This window comes from Lissotriton vulgaris, chromosome 9 (assembly GCF_964263255.1).
Source record: "Lissotriton vulgaris chromosome 9, aLisVul1.2, whole genome shotgun sequence".
Lineage (NCBI taxonomy): Eukaryota > Metazoa > Chordata > Amphibia > Caudata > Salamandridae > Lissotriton > Lissotriton vulgaris.
Window position 1 is genome coordinate 854,817,216 of NC_141697.1, and position 24,420 is coordinate 854,841,635.

Below are 24,420 nucleotides of genomic sequence, written 5' to 3' on the forward strand. Positions count from 1 at the left end.
TCTTATATAATCCCTGATACAAGCTCACAGTGATCGATACAGCCACTCACACATTCACTGGCTCTTATGTTCAGTTATTTATATATGTCAACTCTCACATGTATTGTGTTTTACATACGTACTTACTTGCACATGTAGCAATGAGAAATCCATTCACTCACCAACACACCCATGCACAGTCAACCGCCCATATAGCTGTTTCCACATGCACTCTTGAACTCATACTCCTAGTGAATCAACTGCTTACACATCTATGCACAGAGTCACGCACCTCCCAGCCACCCACACACACACTCAGCCTCCCATTCAAATACTTGGGCAACCAATCAATAACCCATATGGCCACTCTTATAGCTACTGATCAACACATGCAGCAGCTTACACAACAACAAACATACTGATGCACAAATTAAGACAGTTTAGTCACTAACCCATGCACTCAGTGAGACACATTTAATCACTCACTCATACAGTCAGTCATGCACCTACTAAATTCTTCATCCAGACACTTATACATCCACTCATTCTTCAATATGTGAAACATATTTAAACTTTACAGACACATACAATCACTGGATGTTGTGATCAGTGATGTCATCAGTGATGTCATTTGAGATGTCATCAGTGATGTCATCAGTGATGTCACTGACCATGTCATGAATGATGTAATATGTGACATCATCAGCAGTGGATTGCGGGTGCGCGATATATAGTTAGCGCTTCTAACTATATATGGAATTTCAATGGTTTTATGCGAGTAAAATAAGGTTTTGTAAATGCTAATTCCTAACTATATATGGCCTAAAACCAATGGTTTTTTCATTGAATATATATATATATATATTCCAAACAACAGCGGGGTCCTTCCGGGATCCTTCCTCCCCAGTCAGGTGGCGTCTCAAATTCGGCAGACCACACCGGCCGAAAAGTCAATTTTTCCACAGGTTGCTTGCAAGCAAAAAAGACGCACTCAGGAATATTGCAGCATAAAGGATTTAATGTCCAGTTAACACGCTACGCGTTTCGACAATAACTCTTGTCTTGTTCACACGTGATGAAATCCCTGTAGGTCACATAATAATATACACATTCAGTATCACTTCATGGACATAGAGGAGAAACTTCCACCAACCATACATCATGTGATGTAAGGTAGTCAACCGAAACCGCCATCTTAGAATGGTACACTTTGTATCTACTTGTACTGCTCTAAGTATGTAATGAGCATATATTTAACATATATTATCTCTGGTTACCTCATGTTATCACCTGGAATACAGTATAAACAGACGATATAATACTTAATGAGATACATAGTTATACATGAGATACACAATCATGTTCCCTTGACGTCAACCCTTTACACTCGGTCTAGTGCCATAATTTTCGTTGACGTTTGCTACGTACAGTGGGATAGGCATACGTCGAAAGAATATCTGACCATGAAGGAATTCCCTCTATACCATACTACATCATATGCTGTTCGACACTATGCTTAGTCGCCATCTTGGAATGGTACATCTGTGTGTATTTTCACTGTTCCAAATGGGAGACAACCCTGTATTACCACCTGAAGCTTCAGGAAATATAGGTGCATATTCCTTTACAGATAGACATAAACACCCGGTCTAGTACCTAAGAATTACCTACACACAGAAAGAATTTGCGTATGTCATGAAACATCCAAGGTGTACTCAATAACTCACAGCGGTTTGAAATGGAGTAAAAAAAAAATGGAGTAAAAATATACACCTTACACAATCGTTGTTGTTTTTTTTTACTCCATTTCAAACCGCTGGGAGTTATTGAGTACACCTTGGATGTTTCATGACATACGCAAATTCTTTCTGTGTGTAGTGAATTCTTAGGCACTAGACCGAGTGTATTATGTCTATCTGTCAAGGAATATGCACCTATATTTCCTGATGCTTCAGGTGGTAACACGGGGTAGTCTCCCACTTGGTGCAGTAAAAATACACACAGATGTACCATTCCAAGATGGCGACTAAGCATAGTGTCGAACAGCATATGATGTAGTATGGTTGGTGGAAGTTCCTCCTCTATGTCCATGAAGTGATACTGAATGTGTATATTATTATGTGACCTACAGGGGTTTCATCACGTGTGAACAAGACAAGAGTTATTGTCGAAACGCGTAGCGTGTTAACTGGACATTAAATCCTTTATGCTGCAATATTCCTGAGTGCGTCTTTTTTGCTTGCAAGCAACCTGTGGAAAAAATTTATAAATATATTCATTTATTCATATATATATATTTATATATATATATATATATTCACTGAAAAAAACATAGGTTATAGTCGATATATAGTTAGGAATTTGCATGTACAAAACCTTGAAAATTCAATGAAAAAACCATAGGTTTTAGGCCATATATAGTTAGGAATTTGAATTTACAAAACCTTATTTTACTCGCATAAAACCATTGAAATTCCATATATAGTTAGATGCGCTAACTATATATCGCGCACCCGCAATCCACTGCTGATGATGTCACATATTACATCATTCATGACATGGTCAGTGACATCACTGATGACATCACTGATGACATCTCAAATGACATCACTGATGACAACATCCAGTGACTGTATGTTTCTGTAAAGTTAAAATATGTCTTACATATTGAAGAATGAGTGGATGTATAAATGTCTGGATGAAGGATTTAGTAGGTGCATGACTGATTGTATGAGGGAGTGATTAAATGTGTCTCACTGAGTGCATGGATTAGTGATTAAACTGTATTAATGTGTGCATCATTATATCTGTTGTTCTGTAAACTGCTGCATGTGTTGATCAGTAGCTATATGAATAACTATATGGGTTATTGATTGGTTGCTCAAGTATTTGTATGGGAGACTGAGTATGTGTGTGGGTGGCTGGGAGGTGTGTGACTCTGTGCATAGATGTGTAAGCAGTTGATTCACTAGGTGTATGAGTTCAAGAGTGCATGTGGAAACAGCTATATGGGCGGTTGACTGTGTGCATGAGTGTATTGGTGAGTGAATGGATATCTCAGTGCTACATGTCAAAGTAAGTACATATGTAAAACACAGTACATGTGAGAGTTAACATATATAAATAACTGTGCATAAGAGCCAGTGAATGTGTGAGTGGCTGTATGGATCATTGTGAACATGTATCAAGGATTGTATAAGAGAGTAAATATGTGTTAGAATATGTTTCAATAAGTAAGGTGTGTATAACTGTATAGTAGAGGAATTGGAGGTGTGTTTGATTCTTTGCATGACTGTCTAGGTGTATGAGTAACTCCATGGATGAGTGACAGTCTGTGAGTGTCTGTTTTCACTGAGTGTATCTAAGGATATATCAGAGTCTGTAGAGGTTCATCGTATTAACACATGTATGATGTCATCTGTGATGTTGTCAGTGATGTCATTTGAGTTGTCATCAGTGATATCATCAGTGATGTCATTTGAGATGTCATCAGTGATGTCATTTGAGTTGTCATCAGTGATGTCATCAGTGATGTCACTGACCATGTCATGAATGATGTAATATGTGACATCATCAGCAGTGGATTGCGGGTGCGCGATATATAGTTAGCGCATCTAACTATATATGGAATTTCAATGGTTTTATGCGAGTAAAATAAGGTTTTGTAAATGCAAATCCCTAACTATATATGGCCTAAAACCTATGGTTTTTTCATTGAATTCTCAAGGTTTTGTACATGCAAATTCCTAACTATATATCGACTATAACCTATGGTTTTTTCAGTGAATTTCAATGGTTTTTTAATAGCAAATATGAAAAGCTTTAAAATGTCAAGTACGTGATAGATAAAAACATTTTCGTATTTATGCACGCTGATGTGCTTTGAACGCTGCCCCCCTCCCCTCTTTTCTCTTAGTAGTACTCTCTCTTTGCAGATAGTGAAGAGTAGTTAACGCAGGCCTTTACCCCCGTTGTAATCCGTCCTGCCTGCTTGTCTCTCCATTTGATTGATTATTATCCAAGCATTTACTGTTTTACAATTGATTCTCTTTGGTTCATTCTCTATTTACAAACAAGCACAAAGTCGCAATACTCTGTTTAGTCTTTGCAGATCGTGAAAAATCGTGTAAAAAAATAAAAGTAATCGAGCAAAATCAGTAGGCCACTAATTGGATCTCTTTTTGACCTCGCTAAAATAGAAATATTATAAACAACCCTTCATGAGAAATACGAAAATAGTGAGATGAACTGAGCTCCACACCATGAGGGCTGCAAGACAGCTCGGCTCCGTCACCCATCCCGCCCAAAATAACGACAATCCCTATGCAAATATTAAAAATATAGACAACACACCAGCAAAGAAACAGGGTACAACATTTTATTAAATAACTATTTACATAACGTTGGTTTATAAGATGATGTCAGTAGTGGACCGATGTGTGAATAGGTCGGAAGCAGCACAAGGCGCCAAGATCCGGATGGAAAGTCCTGGATATTGGGTGCCATAGTTCAGAGTTCTGAGTTTGAGCCTTTTTCAATGCCTGTGCTTTGTTGTTTCCCCTCCATCAAAAACAAAAAAAAAATATAAAACTGTGCAAAAATACAAAAAAATCAAAAAATGTTTACAAAAGCAGTGCTTGTAAGACTGTCTGAAGCTTATTTCCACCTACTGCAGCTTCACTATTCTCAAAGTAAGTGAGGGTCGTTTGTGGACCTGACTGCATTTGAAAACAATGTTATGCACCTGGTCGGCACATTTGGAGGCAACGCGGCCCCCTCCTGGTTCTAACCCGTTAGTCGCGGAAGCGAATGTACACACTTGGCTTACGGACTCGTTAGATATCCTTCTTCCCAAAAAGAAACAACTTATGAAGGGGAAGAGAGTGGGTTCGGCGCCGTGGTATACGCCCGAATTGAGATCCCTAAGGAAGGGATGCAAGAGGCTAGAGCGGTCCTGGAGGAAGGACTGGTGTGAAACGAAGCGGAAGGATTATCGGGAGGCCCTGAGTATATACAAATCCGCCATTCGTGCAGCAAAATCTGGATTCTTTGAAGAGAGAATAGGCTCCGCGGCCAACTCTTCTAAAGAATCATTCAGAGTTATCAAGGAATTACTCAACATCCCTGAACCCCAGATCATCCATGAGGACCCGCGCAAAAAATGCACAGAACTGGCGTCCTTTTTTAAAACAAAAATTGATAATATACTGGCTTCCCTTCCCCACCCAGGTGAGGTATCTCCCCCGGGTGATATCCCTGGTCCGCAGGGTAGGATGCGATCAGTGGAGCTGACCTCCTTTGGTACTGTTACCATGGAGGAGGTTCTCTTGATTTTGAGGACCATGAAGAGTGGCTCCCCGAAAGATCCGGTACCTGTTAAATATCTTAAACAGGTGGCATCTACCATTGGTGGCCCAGTGACGGACCTTATAAACTTGTCCCTCACTCAAGGGGTAGTACCCCCCAGTTGGAAAGGGGCGGTCGTGAAGGCCCTTTTAAAAAAGCCTAATCTGGACCCCGCCGACCTTGCCAACTTCAGGCCTATCTCGCTGTTGCCGGGCCTTAGTAAGATCGCTGAGAAGCTGGTCAACTGCCGCTTGTCGGACTTCTTGGAGGCCAATTCCCTCTTAGGTGACTCCCAAACCGGTTTCCGTCCCGGTCAGGGGACTGACACCGCCCTGCTGGCGGTTGTGGAGAACGCTAGGAGCATTTTGGATTCAGGGGGATCAGTGGCAGTGATCCTCCTGGACCTCAGTGCTGCTTTTGACACCGTGGACCATCAGGTGCTTCTCCAACGGCTGGCAGGGGTGGGGATCACCGGTCTGGCCCTCAAGTGGTTTGCTTCCTTCTTGGAAGGTCGCACATTCGAGGTATGGGAAGGCCCTGAAAAATCATCTTCAATCCCTCTCCAGTGTGGTGTGCCACAGGGCTCTTCATTGAGCCCTACGTTATTCAACGTCTACATGGCCCCCCTGGAGAGCGTGGTACTGCCACTGGGTATCAAAATCATCAGTTATGCTGATGATACTCAGTTGGTGGTAGGCCTTTCCCAGTCGGCTCACCATCCTGACCGGCTGCACTCGTGTCTGGAGAAGATCTACACATGGATGTGCAGCTCAGCTTTAAAGCTCAACGGCTCCAAGACGGAGCTGATGCTGCTGGGAAACTCCTCTCCATCTCTGTCTCCCAGCAGCTGGCCCGACTGCCTTGGACCTGTACCCACCCCCAAGCAGGAGATTAAGAGCCTCGGGGTCTGGCTTGAGCAGGACCTGTCGTTTAAAACCCATGCCAAAAAGACTGCTGGCGTGTGCTTTGGCCTGCTCCGCTCGGCTCGGAAGATTCTACCGCTGCTCCCAGCGGCCACTAGGAGACTTCTCATCCAGGGGCTTATCATCTCGCGGCTGGATTTCAGCAACGCGTTGTTCCTGGGTGCTCCAGAATCTACCATGAACAAACTGCAGCAAGTGCAGAATGCGGCCGCCAGGCTTCTGACGGGTATCCCCAGACATCAATCTGCTCGCCCTGCGCTCAAGGCACTGCATTGGCTCCCTGTGAGGGACAGGGTGAAGTTCAAGTCACTCTGTATCGCTCATAAAGTCCTGCAGGGGGCAGGTCCACTTATTCTGGGGAAGATGGTTCAGCCCTACAAAGCCCTCCGCTCTCTCCGGTCTGACCACCAACATCTTTTGCAGGTTGGGAGGGTGAAGAAAGTAAGAACTGGTGGCAGAAGGTTCTCTATAAACGTAGCCACTCTGTGGAATTCTCTTCCCCTACAACTTCGCTCGGAAGCCAGTCTGCTTCGGTTCCGCAAGCTTTTAAAAACTTTTCTGTTTTCTGCTTAACCCCCGCATTACTCTGTAGTTTCATTCCCTGGTGAGCGCTGGGATGCCTTTCTGGTAACCAGGCGCTATATAAAACTCAGAATAATAATAATAATAATAATAATATATGGTACCTCCCTAAACCGCTTGACGGAGGCCCCCGAGGGGCGGTGTGATGGCACGGACTCGGAGAAGACGCTTGGCTCCGACCCCCTCCCCAAGTCTTATAGCACTGGTGTAGCCTGAGATCGCCTCCGACATAGGCGGCCGGCTCCCGGGGTCCGGCGGAACTTTTTGCCTTTTGATGACTCTTCTATTCTGGACTTTGTCCCACAATCCGTTTGACCTGAAGACACGCTGTAGTGGGGCGCCCCTTTACCGTTTTAGTTGCCATTCCGCCCGCTTTTGCTACACTGTGCCTCTTCCGCCATTCAGCTGTTTACCGCCCGCTCTTGCGACTACAGCGTCTTGCTCACCATGTAGTTAAGTTGCTCCCGCTCTTGCGGTGCAGCGATAGGCGGCTGCCACAGGACTCTCAAAATGGCGGCCGACTCTTCGGTTTTGGGCCTGGTCCACTAAAATGGCCCTGGGACACCTTGGAACTCGGACGCTTCCCTGATAGGGCTTGGGTCCCATTCTCGAAAGCGTCCCCTCAGCCGTGAAGATTCTACAAAAGTCTTGGGGGCCCCCGACTCCCGCAGGCTTCTGGTGGGGAGCGGCTGCCATGTCTGCTCGTGGAATGGCCACGACGGAGCTACGAGATGGTAGTGCTCTCATGCTGACGCCAGCTTTAGTCTGAAACATCCAGAAACACTGTAGACTACCAATTCGATCAGTTCCGGTAGCGCCCCAACATGACCCAGAAGAGAAGAACTTGCCCTCCCCTCTTTGACTGATGGTTCTTGTTGCCTGTCCCCTCTGTTGTCATTTAACAGAACTTTTTGGACTGCTGAAAGGGGTTGTGTTCCGAACGCTGGTTGGTGGAGACATTTTGACTATATTCTTGACCTACGTTGTCGCGTAATGCGTTATATGACACGCCGCGTTAGCGCACCCGGAAGTGATCCGGGGCGCGGCGCGCAGCGCGTAACGTAAGCATAACAGGTCATGTGACTTGTTAATAAAACTTTTCATTGGTTCATTTTACTTTTGTTATTTTAATGATGAAAAGCTTGGTCATATGACCTAAAAATTACGCTTTTTATTGTTTTCGAACATTATTTTTTTTAAAACAAATATGTTATAATATTCCAGGCTAATGTACTTTCCCGGAAAATTTACAACTGTCCTGCAAGTAAAATATATTCCTTTTTCGAGAAAAAGGGCGTTTCTTCGTTCCATGACGGAGCCGTTGAGTAAAAGAGACTCGGCCTGCTGTCTTAGTCGCCGATACGCCTGATTATCAGATTCTTATCGATCACTTTATGTTGCAGGAGTGGAAAACACAACTGCCCTTGACCATTTATCTTTACTACGTTCCTACATATTATACCTTTGTTGACAGACACGGGGGAGCCAATCAGCTTCGCATCGCAAAGTTCCGTTTTGCGAAAAGTAAGCGCACCGGAGCGCAGCCTGGAGCGCTGTTACAGATATATATCTTGATTTAAACGTTAATTTCTCAAAAACTACTGGAGCACATACATTGAGACCTAGCAAAGGCACATCGGGCTAACAGTCCCTACAATTTTGCCAAGTTTCGTGCAAATCCATTCAGCCGTTCGATCTAAAAGTGAGTCCAACCGCCCTATGGAAATTAACATGGGAAAAACGCGTTTTGGGACCCCCCTTTTTTCTCGGCCCCCCCTCGACAAAACCCCCCCAAATTTTCAAGGGCTGCTCAGAAACAAAATGTGCCATTTTCCTGAAAATTTCAGCCGATTCCGTCCACAAACGCCAAAGTTATTAGACATAGAATTTTCAAAAATCCCTTAGGGAATAAATCCTAACTATATATACCTACTGGCGATAGCCAGTAGGTAATATATATATATATATGTATATATATATATATATATATATATATATATATATATATATATATAATATATATATATATATATATATATATATATATATATATATATATATATATATATATATATATATTCACTGAAAAAAACATAGGTTTCAGGCCTTATATAGTTAGGAATTAACATATAAAAAACATTGAAATTCCTCCTATATAGTTAGCTGGACATTTTATTGATATAAAACCAATGAAATTCCACATATAGTTAGTTGCACTAACTATATATTTTGCGCATCCGCAATCCAATGCTGATGATGTCAGATATTACATCATTCATGACATGGTCAGTGACATCACTGATGACATCTCAAATGACATCACTGATGACATCATCCAGTGTCTGTGTGTTTTTGTAAACTTTAAATATGTTTTACATATTGAAGAATGAGTGGATGTATAAGAGTATGGATGAAGCATTTGATTGTATAAGTGAGTAAGTATGTGTTAGTATATCTGTGAAAATGTAAGCTGTTCTGTGTTTAACTGTATAGATGAAGAAATCAAAGTGTGATTGATTCTTTACAGGACTGACTAGGTGTGTGAGTAACTCCATGGATGAGTGGCAGTGTGTGAGTGTCTGCACAGGTGTATGAGTGCATATGATAGTGTTGTAATGATGAGTGACTGTATGTACGAGTGATCTTATGGGTGAATGAATGAATGTGTGTGTAGACGTAGGAATCAGTGAGTGCGTATGTAGTAAATGGTATTCGTGTGTCAATAGTTTAAAAAATGATACTCTGTATTTTACACTAGGTGTAACAGAGGTTATATTAGAGTGTAAGGAGGTGCATTGTATTATCACATGAAGTGTATCATCAGTGGTGTGATCATTGATGTTAAATGAGATGTCATCAGTGATGTCATTTGAGATGTCATCAGTGATGTCATCAGTGATGTCACTGACCATGTCATGAATGATGTAATATGTGACATCATCAGCATTGGATTGCGGATGCGCGAAATATATAGTTAGTGCAACTAACTATATGTGGAATTTCATTGGTTTTATATCAATAAAATGTCCAGCTAACTATATAGGAGGAATTTCAATGGTTTTTTATATGTTAATTCCTAACTGAATAAGGCCTGAAACCTATGGTTTTTTCAGTGAATTTTCAAGGTTTTTTAAATGCTAATTCCTAACTATATAAGCCCTAAAACCTATGGTTTTTTCAGTGAGTATATATATATATATATATATATATATATATATATATATCGTCCCACAATTCTAGTTCTCTACCAGAAAAAACGGCCAGCACTCGGGTGAGGTGTTATTCTTTTTTATTTTGCTTCCGAACCCCCTACACCCCCGACAGACGCGTTTCGCTCAAGGCTTCGTCAGTGTCGTTTGTGAACAGACATTTTCGCCATTTTAAACAGTCCGCCTCTGCTGTTAATAGACATAGAAGATGGTACATGGTTGATCTATATGGCGGCCATTATTGAGTGTGCATTTACTCATTTTTCTCTTCCTGTTCCAAAATGGCGACAAATAAAGTGCACCGTGCAAATAAAAAAAGTGTGTTCGACAGTTGACTGTGGTAATTGTTAAGACTACCATATATACATTATTCACATAGAACGCTTGATACCATTGAACTTCGTTATTTACATTTTTGTGTAAAATATTTACAGTGGTTATGTGGGGGTGTATCCCCAATCTCATTATCATCATGAATGGGTGCAGAACCGATATTTACAAAAAAATCATTGTCGCTTTTGTCCCACATTTACAAGTATTTCATTATTCCTAAGTTCAACAATGCTTATTTTACTCCTGTATAATGACTCTTGTATGGGTATTAAGTGCTGTTGGGCAAAGCTAAGTATTCTATTATGCGGCCCTGTATGGGCTATCGGTTTACCACACTCATCCTTCTCGTTCTCATGTTCATGGTACCATTCTATATTTACAGTTTCTCACAACATGTGCTACAGTCTAGGCATTCAACAAGTTCAATAAGCTCGATTTCTGGTCTGTCCTGTTAAGGTAATTGGGTGTTTCACCTCATGCACCCGTACATTTGCTGGAATACTCTATCAGGTTTCTGTCACAGGTGCACCCACATCTCGGCATCGTTATTGAGACCCCAAGGTGTCATCGTCTTAAGGTCTAGGATGTACTTAGATTCCATTATTCTGAGGGCCTTCTCCCTATTCCCCCCTCTTTCAGATTTCGGAACCTGATCTATACAGTAGTACATCAGAAGGTCTCTATTGCTTTGGTGTTGTTCCGCAAAGTGCCGGGCTATTGGATAGTTTTTATCTTTGTTCACAATAGCCCTCATGTGTTCCAGGACCCTCATCTTTGCCGGTTTTATGGTGCTTCCTATGTACCTTTTTTCACACGGACATACCAAACAGTAGACCGTGTATTCAGAGTTACAGTTTAGGTGTTTCAAGATCTTTCTGTTCGGTCTGTCTTCCCCTGATCTACATGGGTACTCCTTCACCTTTTTACTGAACTTGCACGCCTTGCAACGCAAACAGGGATAAAAGCCCACCACTTGGCTCACCGGTTTAGTTGTTTTCTCAGGGGAGTAGTGGCTGTGAACCAAATAGTCCGACAGGGACTGGCACTTTCTGTAGGTTACTAATGGTTTATCTTGTAACGCATGTTTTAAGATGTTATCGGTCTGCAGAATGTGCCAGTTTCTCCTGAAGGACTGGACCAATTCTCCCGACTTATTGTTATAAGTCGTGATCATTCTGACCTGTTCATCACATTTCTTAGACTCATTTATCAGCAGGAGATCCCTCCTGTTGATAGTTTCTGCCTTTGCACTGGCTTGGTCTAGGATATTGCGAGAATATCCCCTCGCCTGGAATCTTCCCCTAGCTTCCACCTGTGCTTTCCTGAAATCCTTATTCTCAGAGCAGTTTCTCTTGAGTCTTAAAAATTCACCATAGGGTACATTTTTCACTAGACTCCTAGGGTGATAGCTTTCTGCATGCAGTATAGCGTTGCCAGCAGTTGGCTTCCTGTATAGTCTTGTGTGTAGATGATCCCCTTCCACAAAAACCTCTAGGTCTAGATAAAATACACTTTGGTTACTGATGACACTGGTGAATTTCAGGTTCTTGTTGTTCAAGTTGAGAGTTGAAACATACTCCTCAAAAAAAAAATAATATATAGGGCGGGACTGGAGGAATATATATATATATATATATATATTTTCTGAACTCCGTTCCCAAATCCGCTTTTCCAGCAAGAAAGGATGCAGACCCAAAGCCAGTGCTGAAGCTGTTTTATTTCGTGCGCACCTCCGCCATATCTATATACATATATTGCTCTATCAACTAATAACAAGCATTTGCAATGCAATAGGTCTCGCATTTGCGAGAGTTTGAGCTATTGGCATAGTAAATGACCACCCACCTAATTTAGATGGGTGCATATATAGCATTTTTTCAATGCCTGTCACTGGCAGTAAAAAGCTTGCTGTAAAGTGCATTGAAAAGTGTTGTACGTGAAGTGGTGAGTTAGTGATGAAGTTGCAGTGTTACTAGAGAGGCCAAACAGTGAATGGGCATGAAAGTGAACTTAACTATGAAGGTTGGCAATGAGATTTTGTAAACACACCGGAAAGCTCCTGCAGGGAAGCTGTGTTGCTGTTTATCCTGCCCTTGTTTGGTGTTTGTATTCGGATGGTACCAGGGCGACAAGATTGTGGAAACCACGAAGTGGGACATTCCACTAATAAAGGAGTAAGAATCCAGTTTCCCATTCCCAAGCGGTACAGAATGAGGTGTCAGTGCAGACCAACTTGAGAAAAACAGAATGCGAAGCATATTGGGGCAATTTAAAGTAACTTTAGATGTAGTGATAAAGCGCAGACCAACATTTGGAAAACTGAACCCAAACCATTGAGGGGCAATTTAAAGTAACTGAGCACACAATGGTATGTTGTCTGCACTACGCAGTATGGCCTGTTAGTAAACTTTTGCTGTGTATTATATTTTAAATAAAATAGCACACAGGAGAACTTTTATGAAATAGCCTCTGTTCTTTGTTCGCTTAATTGTGCAGTTTTGTGTGTGGTCCTGTGGTTCACAAATTAAAGCCCGAGAAATAGGAAGATGGTGCCCATCTTCTTTGAGAAATTTGCGAAGATTCATCAACCAGCGCCAAAGTTATTCCCAATAGAATGTTGGGGATTTCCTATGGAAACTAGGTCCTAACTATATATACCTACTGGCTACCGCCAGTAGGTAATATATATATATTGATTCTGACACCTTTCTCTTTTTTTACACCCACACCACTCGTCTTCTGCAATAATGCATTATCCCTGGGTGGGGGAATAGCTCAAGGTGCAAGCACAAAGTAAGACATGGCGGCCTGACCCCGAGCATCAATTCATTGTGATCGCTTCCTGTGTCGCACTGTCCTTGAGATTAATGGCCCCACTAGTTCTAGTGACGGTTCGTACTCTCCCAGTCCTCCAAACACAAAGAATGTACCCGTTGTTATCTCACGTGATGACAAAATGGAATAACAAATGGTAGTTGAAAGAGCCAAGACCCCTCGGTTTGAACCTCTGCCACGAGACGTCTGTCATCGCAGCTTTTTCAAGAAGGGGCGCTTCGAGGCCTCAGCTGTGGCGGCCATGAGCTTGCACGGACCTTTCAAGTGCACTGTACTTTTTAAATCAGACAAGATGGTTCCAAAAATACATTTCCTCTCGCGTTGCTGCCCATTGCGACAACTGTAAAAATCATTTGAGCGGGCTTTGACTGATTTAGAAATAGAATCACTAAAAGTGGATATTTTACCCCTTAAGGGAAAAAAGCTTCCAGAAATCTTGCCTTACAACCTGAGATCTTGAACTAGATTTCTGGAGATTTTTTATTCCTTTGAGGCTTTTCACCTTTTGCATGGAATTCCTTCCTGAAGGGAAGTGTTGCTCCTACCTCTCTTAATTCAGCTCAAGGTCAAAGCACTTCACAGGTTGCAACACCAAACATTTGATTGACTTAGAGCAACAATGCTACCAATTGGCATAGTGGTGGTGCACACAAGCAATATAATCAAGAAAAGCTTGATGCTCACATAGCAAATGCTGCACTAAAACAATCCTTGGCTGACAGAGCTAATAACCTCCCTGCCATAACAGCCAATTCTACTAGGTGTGGGTAGGCTGGGCAGTGTGTAGCTGTCACCTACCACACTTGCACTGCAATAGGGCTGCCTCCTACACTCAGAAAGAACTTCACACTAACCTATTATCACCCCAGAGTCTGGGCATGAGTAGGAAGGAAATTCCAGAACCAGATGTGTGAGTCCAGGAGTTTCTCCCACTTTAAAACAGGCACCAGGTGTGACCCTGAGACCAACTCTTCAATACACACATTGACATATGTAACACTACAGAAAGACTACTTTGTACTCCAGAGAACAGCCCTGCTGCTTGAGGCCTGCCTTCTTTCTCAGAGGACTGCCCTGTTGCTTGAGGCCTGTCTTGTTTCTCAGAGGACTGCCCTTGTTCTGTAAAGGACTACTCTGCTGCTGCAGGCCTGCCTTGCTGCTTGCAGGAAAGAAGACCATCTCCATGAACCCAGGACTACCAAAGTGACTCCAAGGTTCACTTGTTTGACCTCCTGTTCTGAGTTACAGTGACACAAGCTCCAGAGGCCTCCCTACAACTTGCCTAGCTGGGCTGCTGCAACAGACCCTGCCTGAACATGCAACTGGACTTGCCTGAGCCCCCCTAGACTCTGATGTAGTTTGTTGGTTCATGATCCCTAAGAGGTGCCTCCCAAAGTTTTGGATCGTTGGCTGGCATCAGTTGAGCCCCTGTTGTGAAATACTTTACTTTTGAACTGTGTGCACCGAACTTTGAGATGGCAGATTTTTCTGCGTGACTGACCTGGTCCCTCTATCTGGCCCGCACTCCATCGCAGTTGGCTTGAATTTGTGAATTTGTACTGGTCTAGCGCAACCAATTGCCCATAGTTAGTGTTTTCTTAAACCCTTAAAATTGCATTTCTCTGGCTCTACGGATTGAATTTCTTTCATTTTGGCATCATATAATTTATATATTTTAAACATTGCCTCTCAGTTAAGCCTGACTGCTTTTGTGCCAAGCTACCCGAGAGTTAAACACAGGTTAATTTAGAGACCTTTGTGGTTTATCATGTCAAGGATTGTGGTTGTTGTTTGATTAGGGTTTCTCTCCCCCCAACATATAACCCAATTTCCCATCGGAAACATTAAAATATAGCTATCTCTTATATACTGGTTGCTGTGACGAAGCACAATTGCATGGGCAGGGATGCCTTGTTTTTTTTGTCCTCATTAAAGAAATAAAGTGAGTGGTCATAGGTCAGGAGATATGTGACCCTACAGATCTCTTTCCACCTCCAGGATTTTTTTTTTTTTAAGCCGCCGACCACATGACACTTGGGAATATCAAAGATGGTATCACGCCCATAGTTTATACATAAACCATTCTCCCAGGAACTCACTTGCTTTATAATCATTGGACTTTTGTGCCTCCTAGAAAGTTGTGAAGTTAGCCCAATTACCCCAAAGCTCCCAAAACCTAGTTCTTTTCTTTGCATCACAAGCCATTTACAATGTGTGGAACCTATTAACAGAGGACACCCAATCTAATAATTTTGGAGAATTAGGTGATATCCAGTTTAAACCAATTTCTCTTCTTGCCAGCAGTATTAAAACAAACAGTAATGATACTTGGAGATTTGACAGCTTGATGGTACTACTGTCATCAGGTAAAATACCAAAATTAATTAATACCAAGCTTGCCTGAATTTCTTGGTCCATTACTTCGGAGATTATCTTACCAACTTGCCTCCAGAAGCCCTGGATCTGAGGACACAGCACGAACATATGCACATCATCTACGCTTCTCAGGTTACACTTCATACAGGCCTTCTCTCCACCTCCTAACTTGGAAAGCCTCTTCGGGGTCCAACAAGCTCTGTGACATGTGAACAGATGGTTTCTCCTCAATGTTGCAGCTTTGACAACCTTCCACAAAATCCATATAGATCCTTGCCAAATGAATGAAATATCGCTGGAAAGGCAGTTCTCTTCTCCAGGGCTCCTCCATGAGCAGTACTGGTGGATCGCCTTTAATCATACTCCAGTACCAATTCACCACTTCTTTACTTTGGTGGTTCAGGACTAAAAACCTGCTCTCCAGTTCTTCATTACTAACATAATTTTTATCCCTATTAGTGAGCTAGTGAGATATTTAATAGAATTTAAATCTTGATAACCTTTGATTTGTTTGAGAATTGAGCTCAGCCCATGACAAACGTTTTCTGGCAATAATTGGCCCCAAATGTGAAAAACATTTTCCCATAAAGGGGCAGATAATCTGTCATTTAAACATGATGGAGTGCCTGGAGAGTTCCATATAGGAGCACTAGAACAGTAATATGGCATTTTAAGCAACTTCCTCATCTGGAACAATAACTCATAGGCCGACCATATCACCTTCAATTTATTTATTTTTAAATATTTTGGGTGACCGAATTTAAAAAGAAGCACATCGCCCCCCGCGGTACACTATTGGACAAGGCTAAGAAACAAGGCGTGAAATAAGTGGAATCAAGAAGCAAAGATCTCATGTTCTTAAAAAAAAAATGCCCAGCTATAGAACATAAAATCAGGACTGGCTATTCCCCAAGCTGCTTTCTTGCATCTCAGTTTCTTCCATGCAATCCTCTCCCCTTTATCAGCCCACAAGAAACTATTGATATCTGATTGCAACTTTTTTAAGGCAGCTGAACTAAAAAGCAGAGGGATTGCATCAAAAATGAATGTCATGTTGAGAAGAACTGATATTTTGACAAGATTGGAACGGCCAAGGATTGACAATGGGAGATTGCACCAGAAATTTCAATAAAGCTCTAACCTTTTTTAACCTCTAAATTAGCCTGGGGCAGATCATTGATATTCTGTGTAATTTGAATACCCAGGTATCTTATTTGGTACTAGAGGCAAGCTATATTGCCAATTCCATGTCATAATCTCGTTTTTTTGTGTATTGATTTCATAACCTGATATCTTCCCAAAATCTGTAAGAAGTTGCTCCAATTTTGGCTGAATCGCTGGTGATTCTTTTGTAAAAATCATCAGGTCATCGGCATACAGGGCTAATTTCTTCGACCAGCCCCTAAATTCAAATGGGACAAAAAGATCACTGGACCTAATAATTTGGGCCAGTGGTTCTATGTATAGGTCCAAAAGAAGCGGGGAGAGGGGACAACCCTGCCTAGTTCCTCTCTCTAAAGTAACTGAGTTAGTTAGGTTTCCATGTACTGTGATCTTGGCTATAGGAGATTTGTATATGTTCTTAATAGTTCTTAAAATATTTTCTCCTAAGTCGGCCGCTTCAACTAGATGGAATAAGCAAACCCAATTCATCCGGTCAAAAGCTTTGTCAGCGTCAAATGCAAAGATGGTAAGAGGCAAGCTATTGGCTGAAGTGATGGCAATAGCTCCTATCAGCTTGTGTGTTAGGTCATGCAAGTGGCGTCCTCTTATAAATCCTTTTTGATGCGGGTGAATTAATTTCCCCATTACTCCATTTAGCCTCCCCGCTATAATTTGTGCAAATATTTTATAATCGCAATTAAGCAGGGAGATGGGTCTATACGATTCACATTTTTGTGATTCTTTTTTGGTTTTAAGATCAAGGAAACGGCAGCCTTGTTCCATGAGCTAGGGATAGGAGAGGAGAGAGAGATCTGACTTTATCCTGAAAGTCCAGTCCCCCTTCGTGAAAGTACAGCTTTTAAGGCTTCCGATAGTACCCGCTCCTTTAAAGTGTACTTTCTAAAATTACAAGTACCTATCTACAAGACACCAAGAGTGTGTTACAGCTACTGGACACCCTGCCCATAGATGAGGACACCATCCTAGTCAGCTTTGACATTGAAAGCTTATATACAAGCATTCCACAGGACGCTACTTTGGAGGTCCTCAGACAAGCACTGGATAAAGAGGTTTGGACATCAAAAACGCCCAAAAATTTCATTTTGGAATGTGCCAGACTGGCCCTCAAAAGGAATTATTTCGAATTTGAGGGTCAAATATACCTACAAGTTGGAGGTACTTCGATGGGCAGTACTTTCGCGCCGAGCGTGGCGGGCCTGTACGTCCACGAATTTGAAGAACGATACATCCTAAATGTCAACAACCCATACAGTTCCAACATTCTGGTATGGAGGCGGTACATAGATGATGTGCTGACAATCTGGAAGGGCACTGAGGAAACACTCATGGCATTTTTTAACTGGATTAATACATGTGATAACCACTTGAAGTTCACATGCGTCAAAGATCCCAAAAGTCTGGTCTTTTTAGACCTTACGATTACCAAAGAGAATGGGAAACTTAAAACCGTCACTCACTACAAACCGACATCTAAAAACAATTTGTTACGGTTTGAAAGCTTCCACCCACGCCCACTGCGGGAAAATCTGCCCTACGGTCAGTACTTACGTATACGTAGGAATTGCAGTGAACTGGACGACTACAAAAGACAAGCACAAGACCTTACCAGCAAATTACGGGTACGTGGTTATCCCGAGAAAATCCTGAATAAAAGCCAAAAACGTGCTCGCAATCAGCCAAGATCTGTTCTCCTGGAGAATCAGGTTAGAACCACAGAAGAAGTCCCACTAACATGTGTTACGACCTATAACACGATTTCCAACGATGTTAGCAAGATAATAAATAATCATTGGGGCATACTGAATACAGGAAATCTAAAATGGGAAAAACCCTTATTTTCTTATAGGAGAGCACGAAGTATCAAGGATGCTGTAGTCAACACAAGACCCAAGGTGTCAGTAAAGGAACCAGAATCAGTTCTCAATACCTGGGGCTTACCAAGAGCCACAGGCCACTATAAATGTGGAAACTGTAGCGTTTGCCCTTTTACTAGCAACACTAAAACCCTACAACTGGAAGCCAACAAAACATGGACCATAAGAGGATTGACCAACTGCAACAGTGAAAATGTAGTGTATAGACTAACTTGCCCTTGCAACTTACACTACGTGGGTATGACGAGCAGAAAAGTCAAAATACGCATTGGTGAACACAGGAGCAACATCCGTTGCAAAAAATCCAACACAAAACTTACTGAACACTACCTGTCAAAAGGACACACGGTAGATGACATTCAATGGACTATCATTGAACAAGTCAAACCAGGTGCAAAACTTAATCAACGCCTTTTTGAAAAGGAACAGAGGTGGGTGTACAGATTGGCAACCCACAAGGTTGGGCTGAATGACAATATCCCATGGCACACGGTAATGTAAAAACAACCCTAACCCTGAGACGAACCATTAGACCGGGTTACAAATACAAAATGAGATAAGGTCCACTGAGCTTCCATATAATGCTCTATGCCCCAGGGTGGTGATTGCATCAAACTACTATTGTCACTTTAAAACTGACTTGGGCCAATGGCGACTGAGACCCGACTTCACACAGTTAAAATAAGCTTTAATTGAGTGAGCTGGCACTTTGCCGACACGTAACACCACGCTTGGAACGCAAGCTTAGGTTACCATAACAACCCATAGCGGAGAGTCTTACCGAAGCAGGATTCCTATTGGTGACTAACAACACACGCCCTCGCGCGTTGTTCTAACTGGCTTAGGCGGGGATGACGTATGCAGCGCCGCCCTAACCAGGAAACACGGAATACTTTACATTTACCGAGAGTACGGAGACGCCGACCACACACGGAGGCTTCGCGTACATGAACCAAGTAGGTTTTCAGCCTTGGAACAAGCTCCACTGAAGTAAGTAGAGATCTGCGACCTCAGGGTGCAATGCGGTTCTGAACCTTGCCGCGCACGCACACAGTCTGAAAAGACCTGTGTGTACTCACTTGCAATTTCATTTTCTAACCATTTAGACGACGGAGAATCGCCGTCTTGGTTCAACCGAAGCAATGAAGCGAGATATACCGCTTTGAGTGTAAGCAATATGTGTAGAGCAATATGTGGTATTTTATATCACCTGTTTAAATAAGTAATTCACCTATTTTGCACAGCTCCACCAACTAAGAACTGGGCAATCACAACCCCTGTATAGATGTTATGTAGTAGCCACTGAACGTATGAGCACCCCACCAATGATCACCCATATGACTTATCGATTTCCTCATGTTTAGTAACCTTGATATGCTGCATGCAGATTCAAGTACTAGCACATAGCGCAACCATGTAACAAAGTCTAACCCAGACTTTCACTGCCTATATGATATCTAATATAGTCAGCTACCCCTTCTGATGGGGATACATCACCAAACGTTTTAATGTTGTTTGTACCCCTGTGTAATCCTCCCCAGTACGTAATCCCAACCCCGTTTCCTTTTCTTTCCATTTCTACAGGTTTTTTCCTGAATTCAGGATTAAATACACCTTTTTACAGTCAGACCATTATTTACGGTCTGTAAATTACTTGAGAGTTGGCCGCACCTTAGCGTGTGCGTACCGCCCCTTGTAATACACACGGTCCTGACGAAAACCATAGAATTTTTTTTTTTTATTGGTTGAAACATGTAGACCTAGTTTACTTTATTATTTCATGTCACATAGCACACTTGGGTATTTTTATAACGGGTTTTAAACATAACACTTCTTTAGACACCAAAGCCCTCCTAGTTGGGCAAAGGTGCCACACTTGTTTTTAGTAGGGTTCAGACGCTCGAGAATAAAGTCTTGAACGGAGTAGTACTGGCCCTTTTTAATATACCCTCACACATGCATAGTTAGCACATATAAAAAAAACAATATCCCGCTCCACTGTAATCAGGTGTCGTAGCACACCCTGTAGGCATTCGGCCTATGGGGTGGGACCCCGATGATGAAGCATGTCACCAACTAGGTTGGTGAGTGAGGGGTCTTTTTAAAGGACTATTACTGTCCTGCGAACGGAGTTGGAGCACTATTGTGCTTCTGTTAACACATATCCTTGGGAAAAGCGAATCTCTTCTTTCCTCAATGTCAAGGAGGCACTCCTTCTTTGTTGATATAATTTAAGCACGGGGACCAGGAGTTCCTACCACACATAGTCATATGTAAATTTCCCTCCCTCTCCCGTTGTTACAAACATATCTAACATCGGCGCCAGATTCCGCTGATCAGGGGCAGATGACATTCCTGAAGTAGCCAGAGGGGTCGACGTAGAGTTCGTGGTGTTGCAAGCAGAGACTGAGCCCAAACCATTCTCGCCCAGTACCTCAAACATATTCTCTGTTGCAATATTAGTGAATTCGGCCCACTCAGGCGCCAGGATTATTTTCCCTTTGTCCATTTTAATCTCAGGTGCCTTCAGTGCTCTAGTTGGCGGAATCTTACCACTTCCCTTACCTATTGAAGGCCGAGGCTCCTCTGATGACAGGGGGAGGGCCAATTGCGTTTTCTTCTCCTGCACTTTAAAAAAGGATCCTAAAGAAGGCGTAACCTTAAGTGCAGAGATTTATTTTAGTTGTTGCGAAGACAGAGACGTATTAATTTGCTGTTTTCCTTTTAAATTCTTGCCTGCCTTTTGATTGTTTTTTTAATGACAGGATTACCTGCTATAGGTACTTCTTCCCGAAGTTACCCCTGGTTATAACTTTTATTGCGTAATGTATATCTGTTAGGGTGTAGGACATGTAGGTCATGTAAGTCAGGGAAATTGGGTGAGTTTACGTCTTCAAACTGAACCCCCTTGCTTATGCTATCTGTGCTATGTACTAGGGGAGAAGGAGGTATCGGAGCTGACAACATAGAGTCCAGTATTCCTCCTTTCTTCAGTGGAAGGTCTGAGGGGGGACTGACTTTACAGCCCCCTTTATTTCCTCTTTTTGCTCGTCGGGGGGTCATAAGTTAACCCAAGTCTAGAAACTCCTGCAACCCCGTAAGTTTGCACATGGAATCAAAGGGAATCTGGGGTGTCTGAGGAAGAGATCTACACCCTACACCCATTTGTAAATATTTACAGCAACACTGCAGGTGTGGTTACAAGAGGCCTTCCTGCTGAAAACACGCCAAATCTGCTCAATCCGCAAAGGACCAGCCCAGAAAAGCGCACCTACTCCTGCTGCTGAGGTCCAACCTTAGCTTAACCAACAGAAGACCCCCCCCTACTGTTACTACAAGTATATTTCTGACTGGGAAAGGAGATCCTACCTGGTGTTCCTCGTTGGGAGATCATCGCCGTTGCACGTCTATCAGAGAGGATCCTGGACGATGTCTGAGTAGCCCCCCCGGCGAGAACAACATTGGACCCTCATTCTGCTTTCCCAGGTCCCAATCCAGGATCGCGTTTTGGGACCGGTTGTGGACCTCTTTGATCCTTCAAATGGAGTTTGGCGCCTCCACCACTGCTCGTTGCTCCCAGCTGCAAGAAGGAGCGGCGTGGGCGGCAGCGCAGGGCAGCGAGTTGCAGGCAGATACAGGCAGGCAGGCGGCGAAGATGCAAGACAAGAGACAGAGCCAACGAGGACCCCACGCTCAGCAATCAGAGAATGAACGGACAAGATCGGGCTGATCGAGCCACCTGGAACAATCCAAACAATGCAGTAAGTTTTTCGTGAACTTTTTAGGGGCTTTTCATTTCCATATCACACAGGATTCTAGCAAGGTGCCGGGAGGAGGAGAGGAGCTTGTGGCGTAACCTTAACCCGCCGCCATGTTCTTCGACTGGTTGTCACCAACAGGGATGCCTTGTGTGCTTATGTTGTTTTTTATGCGAAAAAGCTTTTTTCACAACAAATGGTTAACTGATTGGTTACACGTACAATGGGGATTTGGATCCTGTGTAGAGTTAAGCTTACATTGAGGAATGCGAACAATAGTAACATTGTGTGACTATTCCAGGTAAGATAACGAAAATTCACCAGGTGCTTAGCTATGATTCAAAGTTAATTGATTTTTCAGCCAATTTAACATAAACTTAAATTTGATGAAGTATAATATAACTCAATTTATTCCTGAAACACAATTTGATCCTTTTTGTTGTGACAGAAAAGGTGCAGGACGAAATTGACCAGGTGATCGGCAGACATCGTCAGAGTTCTGTTGAAGACAGGAATAAAATGCCATACACTGATGCCGTCATTCATGAGATCCAAAGATATAGTAACATCGTCCCATTTGGACTTCCCCATTCTGTGGTCTGTAACACACAGTTCAGAGGTTACACCATTCCCAAGGTAAGTGAGCATTGACCAGAAACACATATTTGGTAGGAAAACAATATTCCGAAAGTCTTGTTCCGCAGTTGAATTATAGTGTGGTGACTGGTTAGTGAGGTAACATATGAGGCAGAAGTACCAAAAGAGTAGTGGCATAACAAAATCCCCTGCAACTCTGCAGGGTCCCCCCTTAGCAAAAGTGGTAGGTGGTGACCTGGGAAACGGGGCACTCCATGTACTTTGAAGGCCCCCCCCTCAAGTTTTGCTACCCCATTGCCAAAGAGAATATGGATATTATCTCCTCATGTTCTGGCCATTAGAGGAAAAACTAAGACATTGCCACATCATTGGCTTGTCATATGTATACAAGGAAATGCAGAAAAAAGAGGTTAGTGTGTAAGAACTAATGCACTTGTCATCATAAGTAGCCATTTGTGATTTGGACACCCTTCTTCCATATTATACAAGTATTTTCACCCAGTAGTACCATGCAACTATGATGTAGTTTGTGGGGTTTATAATGGCAAATTGGATAATGTACTTATTTATTTATTTATTTATTTATATACACTTGTGGCCATAGGATTTTCATGGCAGAAAATTCAAATGACTAGACTTATGGCCTGATTTACAGTTCAGCGTGCAGATTTTACTCTATCAGGACAATTGTGTAAAATACTCCATCACCACCAAATTTAGAGATGTCCACTAGCCCAGAGGACATCCCTGATTATTGACAGGAACATCCATCATTTCCTTGTGATTTCGCTATGCATTTTTCTCTTTGAGGTATACCCTAGGCTTCAGTGATGTCAATTATTATTTCATCGGGGTAAATGTGTTACTGCAAAATAATTGGGAATTCAGAATCAAACATCATATAATCATATGATGTGACATAATGTGATTTCATTGAGGTCAAAAGAGTATGTGAGGTTCACTACCCCAGATGTTTTAGTGAATCCACATTCAAGAAACATATACAAACCTGGCACTTGTGCTCATTTGATTGGATGTTCAAAGTGATCGATTGGTTCTGCCTTCAAGACGTCTGTTATTTTCCACTAGATCATGGGTGGTAAGGGATAGCACAGGTGGTCAATGCGATTCCTTTATCCCTTAAGATTTATTTTTCTTCTTTGACATTCCCTTTGTGAGAATTTTTGTGAAGGCACAAACTGATTGTTTGTTGCTGTTTCTAGATTTCTTTTATTATACTTGAAGTCTCTGAGCATCCGCTAAATTGTGTATGGTGAAAAGGTGGCACGGGTAGTCAGTGAGATTCTTTTTCCTTTCTCCCCATTTACTTTTTTAGGGATTTTTTGTGGATTCAGTGCTTGTACGCATATCAATGACAGTCCGGAGTCATCAATTGTTTCTGTTTTAGTTTATTATCTATCAT

The 24,420-nt window shown here is 42.3% G+C and overlaps 1 protein-coding gene across 1 annotated transcript in view; it reads left to right on the forward strand.

Moving 5' to 3' along the window:
- Positions 1 to 24,420, forward strand: part of LOC147692363 (cytochrome P450 2G1-like) — an 870,825-nt gene that overhangs the window by 650,573 nt on the left and 195,832 nt on the right. The window contains exon 8 of the mRNA XM_086938586.1: positions 22,849 to 23,036. Within this exon, the coding sequence (XP_086794712.1) occupies positions 22,849 to 23,036 (188 nt within the window). The remainder of the gene's footprint in view (positions 1 to 22,848; positions 23,037 to 24,420) is intronic.